Below are 10,881 nucleotides of genomic sequence, written 5' to 3'. Positions count from 1 at the left end.
GATTAGTAAAGTACATGGGCATAGAACGTACTAAACGATATGGTAAAACTTTTCAAAAATATTCTATTTATAGATTTTTTGTGAATTTAAGAAGATTATAAGTTTGACTTTTTTTTAATGAATTATTGTATTTTAAACATTTTTAATAATGTATTTAATGTTAATAAGCTTTTGGTCACATAGATTATGTTTTGTTGAGTGCAAAAGTTCTATATACATTTTGTATAGATAAATAAGAAATAGAAATTTGAAGAGAAAGTTTAGGTTTCTGTTAGGAGTTCTGTTTAGGTATCTGATAGGAGTTTTGTTTAGTTTTTGCTTTCAGTTTGAATAAGCCTTAGTCTTTAGGGATCTTGTTTAGCATTTCTTGTTGCACTTATCACATTGATTAGTTGTCAACATGCTCTTATTTTTCTCATTCAATTTAGATTGTAAAGGCTATTTATAAGCCTAGATTGTTCAGTAAGATGCAAGTCATTCCCAGAATCATTTAGTATTCTTTTGTGTTTCAATTCTTAACATTCTGGTATCAGAGCTCCCACTGGGCCTGATGAAATCAAACCAGCAGTCTTTGAGGTTTCCTTGCAGCAGCAAAGAAGATGACAACTGAAGGGAATTTTGTTCAGCCAGCCATCCCTCGCTTCGATGGTCACTATGACCATTGGAGCATGTTGATGGAGAACTTTCTGTGATCCAAGGAATATTGGGGATTGATAGAGATGGGTTATGTTGAGCCATAGAATGGAGTGGCGCAGACAGAAGCATGGTGAAAGGAGCTAGATGAATTGAAGTTGAAAGAATTGAAAGTAAAAAGTTATCTCTTTCAGGCCATAGGTCGGACGATATTAGAGACTGTTCTCGTGAAGGATACTTCCAAACAAATTTGGGAGTCTATGAAGAAGAAGTTTGAAGGGAGTGTTAGGGTTAAGAGATCACATCTACAAGCTCTCCGCAGAGAGTTTGAAATCCTAGAGATGAAGACTGGAGAAGGAGTCTCCGAGTACTTCTCAAGAGTGTTGTCCATGGCCAACAGGATGCGAACATATGGAGAGCAGATGCAAGACATCATAGAGGTTGAGAAGATTCTCAGATCATTGAGTGAGAAGTTTAACTATGTTGTTTGCTCAATCGAGGAATCCAAAGACGTTGATCAACTCTCCATTGATGAACTGCAGAGTTCTTTGATTGTTCATGAGCAAAAATCCCAGAGACATATAGGAGAAGAACAAGCACTCAAGATAACCTTTGAAGACAGGTCTGGTGCAAGAGGATGGGGTCGAGGTACATACAAAGGCAGAGGAAGAGGGAGAGGCCGCCAGTCCTATGAAAAATCCACAATGGAATCTATAAGTGCCACAAGCTAGGACACTTTCAATCTGAGTGTCCAAGCTGGGATAAGGAAGCCAACTACACTGAAGTAGGAGAAAAAGAAGAGATGTTGCTTATGTCATATGTGGAGATGAATGATGCTCGAAGGGAAGACGTTTGGTTCTTTGACTCTAGATGCAGCAACCACATGTGTGGTGACAAGAGCTTGTTCTATGAACTAAATGAGGAATTTAGGCATAAGGTGAAGTTGGGAAATAACAAAAGGATGGTTGTGTTAGGGAAAGGCAACGTGAAATTGGAAGTAAGTGGCTTTACACATGTTGTTAGTGAAGTATTTTTTGTGCCTGAACTAAAGAACAATCTTTTGAGCATTGGTCAACTACAAGAAAGAGGATTGACAATTCTCATTCAAGGTGGAAAGCTCAAGATTTACCATCCAGAGAAAGGGCTCATAATATAGACTGAGATGACAACAAATCAGATGTTTGTGTTGCTAGCAAACTCACTGCCTCAAAAGCTAGCCTGTCTCTACACTTCCACATAGGACTTGGCACACTTATGGCACTGTCACTATGGACATTTGAGTTACAAAGGATTGAGGACACTCCATTTCAAGAAGATGGTGCATTGGATACCTCAGTTCAAGACTCCATCAACAGTGTGTGGTAACTGTATGATTGGGAAGCAACACATGGATTCCTTCCCAAAGAAGAGAAATTGGAGAGCCACAAAGAAGCTTCAACTTGTTCATAAAGACATTTGTGGGCCAATCTCTCCCATCTCCAGTAGTAAGAAAAGGTACATTATATGCTTTATTGATGACTTTATTAGAAAAGCATGGACTTATTTTTTAGTAGAAAAATTTGAAGCATTAAGCATCTTCAAAAGCTTTAAGAGTCATGTTGAGAAAGAAATAGGAGGGTATATAAAATGTTTGAGAATAGATCAAGGAGGAGAGTTCGCATCATCTGAATTCAATGAGTTTTGCTCAGAGCATGGCATCAAGAGACAATTAACTGCAGCATATAGTCCATAGCAGAACGGAGTAGCTGAAAGGAAAAATCAAACAGTGATGAACATGGTTCGATGCATGCTGTTTGAAATGAGGATTCCTAAGAACTTCTAGCCAGAGGCAGTAAACTGGACAACATATGTTCTAAATCGGAGTCCTACATTGGTTGTAAAGAATAAAACACATGAGGAAGCTTGGAGTGGAAGCAAACCCTCAGTTGAGCATTTCAGGGTTTTTGGATGCATGGCACATGTGCATATTCCTGATGTGAGAAGGACAAAGCTAGATGCAAAGAGCTTCACCTATTTTTTATTGGGAGTAAGTGAAGAGTCTAAGGCGTATAGACTCTATGATCTAGTTGCAAAGAAGATTGTAATTAGTAGGGATGTAGTATTTGAGGAAGACAAGTCTTGGGATAGGAGTTATGAAGAACAAATAATGGCTGATCTAGAATGGGATGATGAAGAAGATAATGAGGAAGTGGATGATGAGACTGATGGTACAGAGAGTGAGGAAGAAGAAGAAGTCATTGAGGAACCAGTTGGTAGTCTGCAAACTGATGGGAATGAAGAAGTATCATCCAATTCTGATGGAGGAAGAGGTAGAAGGCCCCCAGGGTGGATGAGAGATTATGTAAGTGGGGAAGGTTTTTTGGAGGAAGAAGACAGTGCTAATTTGGCCCTATTTTCTTCAGTAGATCCAGTACATTTTGAGGAGGCAATGAAGCGTGACAACTGGAGGACAGCCATGGACATGGAGATAAAGGCTATAAAAAGAAACAACACATGGGAACTCACTAATCTGCCTATAGGTGCAAAGAAGATTGGGGTGAAGTGGGTCTAGAAGACAAAACTCAAGGAGAATGGAGAAGTGGACAAGTTCAAGGCTCGTTTGGTGGCCAAGGGGTATGTGCAACAACAAGGGATAGACTATATAGAGGTGTTTGCACCGGTTGCAAGAATGGATACAGTAAGAATGATTGTGGCTCTAGCAGCTCAGAAAGGATGGACTCTCTATCAATTTGATGTCAAATATGCCTTCCTGCATGGGGAACTCAGTGAAGAAGTATACGTGGAGCAGCCTAAGGGATATGAGCTGAAGAACAATCCTCAGAAAGTATACAGGTTAAAGAAAGCCCTTTATGGACTGAAACAAGCTCCACGAGCTTAGTTCAGTCGTATTGAAGCACACTTCATAAGTGAAGGATTCGAGAAGTGTTATAGTGAATGTAATTTGTTCATTAAAACAAATAAGGGAGGTAAGATTCTCAGTGTCATTTTATATCTAGATGATTTAATATTTACTGGCAATGATGATTTTATGTTTGCTGAATTTAAGAATTCTATGTTGAGGGAGTTTGATATGACTGATTTGGGAAGAATAAGGTTTTTTCTTGGGATAGAAGTGTTGTAGAGGTCAGATGGAATTTACATTTTCCAGAAAAAATATGCTTTGGAGGTGTTGAAGAGGTTCAGGATGGAGAATAGCAATTCGGTCCATAATCCCATTGTTCCAAGTTGTAAACTTTCTAAAGATGAGAATGGGGTTGGTGTTGATGAGACTTTGTTTAAGCAGATGATGGGTTGCCTCATGTACTTAATAGCTACGAGGTCGGACTTGATGTTTGCAATAAGCTTGATTAGTAGGTACATGGCTAAACCAATTGAGTTGCACTTGTTGGCAGCCAAGAGAATACTAAGGTACCTAAAAGGAACCACTAGACTTAGAATTTTTTACAAGAAGGGAGGGTGTGAAGGTCTAGTTTGTTATGCAGATAGCGACTATGCAGGAGATGTAGAAGACAGGAAAAGGACATCAGGCTATGTCATCATGTTTGGTTCTGGAGTTGTTGCCTGGTCCTCAAGAAAACAGCCTATAGTCACACTATCAACCACTGAAGCAGAATTTGTAGCTGCAACTACTTGTGCTAGTCAAGCTATTTGGATGAAGAGGATACTTGAGAAGCTGAGTCTAGAGGAAAGTAAGTGTACTGCAATCTTTTGTGACAATAGTTCCACAATTAAACTATCGAAGAACCCTGTGTTACATGGTCAAAGCAAGCACATAGATGTGCGCTTCCATTTTCTTTGTGATCTCACACGAGAAGGAGCAGTTGAGTTGGTTTATTGTGGAACACAAGATCAGCTGGCAGATGTGATGACAAAGCCCCTCACATTGGATGCGTTTCAAAGGTCTCGAAGTCAGTTGGGAGTTTGCCAAGTTCCTGATTTAAACTAGTTGCAGTTGGGAACTAGTTTAAGAGAGGGAATGAAGAGAAAGTTTAGGTTTCTGTTAGGAGTTCTGCTTAGGTATCTGATAGGAGTTCTGTTTAGTTTTTGCTTTCAGTTTGAATAAGCCCTAGTCTTTAGGGATCTTGTTTAGCATTTGTTGTTGCACTTATCACATTGAGTAGCTGTCAACATGCTGTCAACATGCTCTTGTTTTTCTCATTCAGTTTAGATTGTAAAGGCTATTTATAAGCCTAGATTGTTCAATAAGATGCAAGTCATTCCCAGAATCATTTAATATTCTTTTGTGTTTCAATTCTTAACACAATTACAGTATGTAATGATAATAGAATTATTAATTATTAATTTTAAGTATTATTAACTTCCGTTTCTGTTTTTCCAGCGCGGCAGTCTGCAGCCAATGAAAGATGGGGAATCGGGAATTCTCTTTTCAAACTTGTCTGACATATTTTCCTTGCATTGCAAATCTTTTTATCGCCGTATCCGGCCAGTTAAGAATGCCAAAATGATGTATAAGAGCCTCGCTTTATCTTTTGTGGCAGCTAGGGTCTTTTATGTTGCCCCTACAATTAGAACCCCTTGATAATATCTCCACTATTTCTACTATTTTATCAACCATTTTATTGCCTGGTGATGTATTCATTTTTTCCTTGGTGAAGATTGGACGAGCAGATGAAGCGAGGCAAAACAAAACGTTGAGCGGGAGAAGCACTGTCATAATTTTGACAAGTATTGTTGATCTCGCCATTGTAATTAACAGAATGAATGTTGAAGCTGAATAGTGAAATGTGAAGAAAGGGAAACCGAGAGAATATGTAGCTGCGTGATAGAGAGTAAAGACGAGGAATGGGTATGAAGAAGGAAAAGCATATTGTATTTATATTAAAAGCGTATTGTGTTTGAATTGGTCAAGATTGAAAATGGATCACATTCAAAGTAAAACAAAGGCGCGTTGAATTGCAGCATTGACTTTGGAGGGACTGGATTTTTTTTAAGGTTTTTTATTTTCTTTTCTTTCTGTTGAGGTGTTGTCATTAATATTCATTCTTCGTCAGAGGCAGGATGTTGCATATTTTAAGTTGGGAGATTAAGTGTATGAATGGGTCAATGCTCGAAATTAGCTTACGACGGTGATATTCAAAGTAGAAGTATGGCACACAAAAGAGGAAGGAAAGCGCTTTCATGGTCTTCAAAAGATGTTTATTAATTTAACAATAAGGGATCAAACATTAAAATTAAACTCGCATCTGTACTATTTTTCAAATTTGACTTTTTCAAATCTTAGTTGATTTTATTAACCAATTATCGTTTTGAATACGTATAAAGTGGGGTTTTCAAGATGTTTCATTTGATTATGTTTAAAAATCAATTAATATTTTTAATGAAAATGATTTATATCAAATAAAAGTTAATGTTTTAGATTTTAAAAATGATGAGGGTGGCCCAAATGAACTTCTCAAGAGGAAATAATAAAATTAAAATAAGTTGTGAAGCAGTGAAAATAAGTGTCATACAAATGGCTTTATATAATGTTGATTATTTAAACTAATAAAAATATTATAACGGTCTTCCAGTTATTAAAAAAAGCTGAGGAAAAAAGCAAAAAGAGCTATCCCTTCAAGGCTGCAAATCATAACAGTGAATTTTCAAGTCAGATATGGGCACGCATCCCTTCACATATTTTATTCTTCTGAGGTCTAGATTTGAAGACAACGGTGGAATCCAGTATGGAGGCGTCCTCCAGTGGCCATGATGAGGACAACAGCTGCGAAGTAAATGTTTTTTTGCAACAATTCTTTATCCGGCAACGCTACTCCTAAGGCTATTTCCGCAGGTGCTAATACCACTCAGACTCATTTTAACCAGCCCAACTCTCGACCCAAATCCTTCTTTGAGGCTATGGCTCACTCCATAGATGTCAGTTCAAAGGCCAGGTTTGAATTCTCTAGCCCCTACTCTGATGAAGCCACCAAAAATGGTAAGTTCATCTCCGCTACCACTGCTCCCCTTGCTATTGATCCTAATTCAGAGATGTTGGATGAAATTGTTAAAGAGAAAGCTAGGTTAATAAATTCTACAATATTCTTTTTAGCTGTTGAACTAGATAAGTGTCCACGCAAATTTATGGACGATTGGTTTTACAATTTTTAGAACAATAAATTAGGGTTTCAAATATCATTTTGTCGGCAAATACAAAAAGATCTATATGTTTTTTTTTTTTGTTAACTCATATGTTCAGAAAGAAGTCCTTAAAAAACAATACTGGTCTATGGGCTCTACTTCATTTAGGGCTTTGGCATGGTCACCAGAAGCGGTGCACAATGAAGTTTTAGCCTTATCTACTTCAAGACGAATCCTTGTTAAAAATATTCCTCCTTTCTTATGGTATTTTTTGCCCCATTTGCTAGAACCTTTGGGGAAAACTATTTGAATGGATAACTCGATAAGATTAGTTCCACATATGGATGCTCGAATATTAATCTCTCTCCTTCCTAGGAAAGAAATCCCTACTAATATTGTGGTCAATATCCTCAATACCTCCTATGTTTGCCCAATAGAATTCCTAGGTGGGCTAAATACTTGTTTCCTCTGTTGTAAAGAGGGGCATCTATGAAAGAACTACCCTATCATTAGAAAAGACCCTACTAAGAACCCAACCCATCGATCCCTAATTCCTCAATCAAAACATCCAGTTCTATTCCCATTCCTAACTCAGATAAGTCGATATCGCCTAAAATTACTTATGTTAATCATAACCCCAATTTTATTCCAGTTGGTTTACACTCCTAGAAGAATCCCTCTGAGAATTTGGCCATTGACCCTAACTGGGACAATGGGTTTGTTTTGATTTGTAACCAAAAAAAAAAGGCATAAAATTAGTACTATGGTCCTAAAAACATTGCCGGCTCTTAAAATCCTCTAGTTCCTAGCACTACTGCAGGTTCTATAATTTTGTTAGTCAATTTTCTCCTCATATTAATAGCCCTAACATTGTGCAAAATATTGACATCCCACAAAATGAGGTAGCTGAGGGATCCCTTTCCAAAACTTCCTCTCAAAACTTACTGCAAAAGATTTTCAAAGAAATCAAGGATGACTATGCCATCGAAATTATTCCAGCCATACCAACTCCTAATGGTTCCTTTGGTATGCCATCCATGGAAATTGATTCCCAAATTGAACTTTTTGATGAATCTAGAGCTGATACCTAATGGTTAAGTGAAGAGGTAGGCCTCCTAGTTCTAAAAACAAAGCTTCCAGGCAGGAACTAGGAAAGGTTTTGGATTTAGCCTCACCCTCAATTGATGTTTCCGTGCGTTCCACCCTTAACATTATTTTCGAATGAACTATTTATCCTCGAAAGTTAGGGGGCTTGAGTCTCCTAATAGAAAATTTGTTATTAAACATTTGATTAACTTGTTTCAGTGTTTAGACTTTTTTATGATGCAAGAAGTTAAAGCTATTGGATTCATACTTGAATCTAATCTCAATTTCATTTGGAAAGACACCATTAAATTGTTTACCAATCATGATAGGGGAAGAGGTGGCATTGCTCTTCTCATTAATCCTAAATGGAAAAGTTACATCTCTGAGAATGGTTGTTCTCCTTGTCAGAGAGCTGTTTGGTGTACTTTCCTATAGGACAATAATGTTTTTGGCATTTTCTCTATATATGCTTCCAATGACCCCAAAGAAAGAAGTAATTTATGGGATTGGTTGATCTCTCTTCCTAATATCCCATGGTTATTCGGAGATGATTTTAACATGATTGAATCTCAAGATGATAAAGTTGGGGGCAACCACTTTCACTAGAAAGACAATGAGAAATTCCATTGGAACATATTCTTAAACTCTAAAAATTTATTTGATCCTATTGTGGGTAATAGGAATCATAACCCTAGTATTTGGCATATGTGGTGTAATTTTTAGCAAGGTTAGGCAAGGATCTACTCTAGGCTAGACCATTTTTATACTGATAAGCAATCTTTCTCCTTCTCCCTGATCAGTTTGGTAATATTGTTCAGGTCACTGCCACTACTCTTTCTTACCACCACCCTATTTTCACCAAGTTCAATTTTATCATGGTCCCCCTGCATAATAAGGTCTCTTCTCATAAGTTTATATTGAATTCCAGCCTTCTTAAGGATGAGGATGTCTTCAAATCATTAGAGGCATCAATAAAGTTAATCTTCATGGAACATCAACCTCCCTACTTGGAAATGCTTCCTTTAGACTATTGCCCAGAAGAGGGAAAAATACTATAGATTCATTGAGAAGAAGCTAAGCACTGAGCTTCAGAGGGCTAAGAGTAGTATCCAAGAGAACTTCTCAAACTTTGATCTCTTGTCTCAAGTCATGGAAGCTAAGGACGCTCTTAGGAAACATCATCAGGTTAAAATTTAGGGGGCTAAAATTAGATCTAGAGCCCATTGGCTCTAATTTGGAGATTGGGGTTCTGAATTTTTTTTAATTCTCCTTAAACATAAGTGTTGCAAAGATTACATTGATAATCTCTTTGTTGATAATCAATATATTTCTGATCTTGAGATTATTGCTCAAGCTTTTCTCAATTACTATAAGACCCTTTTCACCTCTGAGGATTCCAAGAAAGCTGAAGATAACAGGAACAAATGTAAACTATTGATTCCTATTAAGTTGAATTTTAATGATGTCTCAAATTTATCTAAATCTATCTCTCTTGAGGAGATTGAGACTATTGTTAAGGCTCTCCATAATGACAAGGCCACTGGCCTAGATGGGTTTCCTATTGAGTTCTATAAAGCCAACATAAGTTGGATAAGTAAAGATCTTCATGACATTTATGTTGAAGCTATCTCCAATGGTACTTTGGGTCCTAAAATTAATAGAGGAATTATTAAAATTCTCCCTAAGGATGGTGATAAGGCTCTCATAAAAAATTGGAGGCCTATTACTCTTTTCAATGTCTCTTATAAGATTCTTTCCAAAGTTCTAGTTCTTAGGTTAGTTGATATTCTCCCTAAATTTGTTTGTGACACCTAGACAGGCTTCATCAAGGGTAGGTACATCCTTGAGAACCTTATTACTAGCTAGGAAGCCATGGAATGGGCGAAATGTTCTCACCAAGATTCTACCATGCTTCTTCTTGATTTTGAAAAAGCATATGATAGGATTGAATGGAAGTTCATTAACATGATTCTAGAAGCATTTGGATTCTCCCCATATTTTTGTAATGTTGTCTAGGCTCTTCTTAAAGATGTCTCTACCTAGGTTGAGGTTAACAATTCCATATCGACCCCCTTCCATCTTGATCACTCCATTAGGTAGGGTTACCCATTAGCCACTGCCCTCTTTGTCATTGCCTCATAAGGTCTTTTCTATATTCTCAAGGATAACTCTCTATCCCCTGAGGTCAGAGGTCTATATCTCCCTAATGATGATGAGCTTATTAATTGTCAGTTTGTCGATGACACCACCCTATTTTTTGAACTTTATAAAAACAATTTTAAGATCCTTCAAGGAAATCTTGAATTATTCTACTCTATTTCTGGTGCTCACATCTTCCAATCTATATCCATCTATCTAGACTAGCATGACCAACCTCCTAACTAGTTTTCCCATTATAGTTTCCAATGGGGTGGTCCCAATAAGATTGTTAAGTACCTGGGAATCCCTTTTTCTATTGAACCTACTCTCAAGGACATGTGGTCCTAGATTAATGATAAAATACACAAGAAGCTTAATAAATGACATAATGGAGCACTCTCTCTAGCTGGTAGAATTCAAGTTCGTCAGAAGATTTTGTCTTCATATAGTGTATATTACTCTTCTGCTTGGTTATTTAGTGACTATCAGATTTTGGAAATCCAAAAGGCTATTAGACAATTTCTTTGGTCTGATGGTAAATGTAACAAGAAGTTGCATTTTGTTGAATGGAAGTGATACCAAACTGAAAAGATCCTTGGGTGGTTGGTGGTTAAGGACCTCAAAATCTAAGGCATTGCCCTTTCTACTAAATGGATCCTTAGAAGGTTCTTATTAGATAAAACATTGAAAGAGGTTGTCCTAAGAAAGCTAGGTCTTGGAAGAATCTCCTTTCTTCTAATCTCCTTGGATGCTTCCCTGTCATTTTCCAAGGCTCTATAGTGTTCAAATCTATTTGGAAGGCTTGAGACCATGTCAGGGAATTTATCACCAATAAGGATTATTACAGTAAAAATCTACTCCATGGGGAAAGATCCATTTGGTGGAATCTCTACCTTAATGGAAAACTCCTAGCCCTATCCCAAGGATGCTCTGCCAAGTCTTGGG

The 10,881-nt window shown here is 37.3% G+C and overlaps 1 protein-coding gene across 1 annotated transcript; it reads left to right on the top strand.

Moving 5' to 3' along the window:
• The first annotated feature begins 893 nt into the window (after nucleotides 1-893).
• Nucleotides 894-1,364, top strand: LOC149546494 (uncharacterized). Its single transcript, XM_089793981.1, has one exon. The coding sequence runs from the start codon at nucleotides 894-896 to the stop codon at nucleotides 1,362-1,364; it is 471 nt and encodes a 156-aa protein (XP_089650107.1).
• The last annotated feature ends 9,517 nt before the right edge of the window (nucleotides 1,365-10,881 follow it).

The sequence above is a fragment of the Cupressus sempervirens genome, chromosome 7 (genome assembly GCF_028749045.1).
Source record: "Cupressus sempervirens isolate cs-2001-9-10 chromosome 7, ASM2874904v1, whole genome shotgun sequence".
NCBI lineage: Eukaryota > Viridiplantae > Streptophyta > Pinopsida > Cupressales > Cupressaceae > Cupressus > Cupressus sempervirens.
The sequence above is the reverse complement of the archived record's forward strand: the minus strand, read 5'-3'. Positions and strand labels throughout refer to the sequence as shown.

Excerpts from the sequence above, each read along its gene's own strand:
- LOC149546494 (XM_089793981.1), top strand. The coding sequence starts at position 894 with ATGAAGAAGAAGTTTGAAGGGAGTGTTAGGGTTAAGAGATCACATCTA.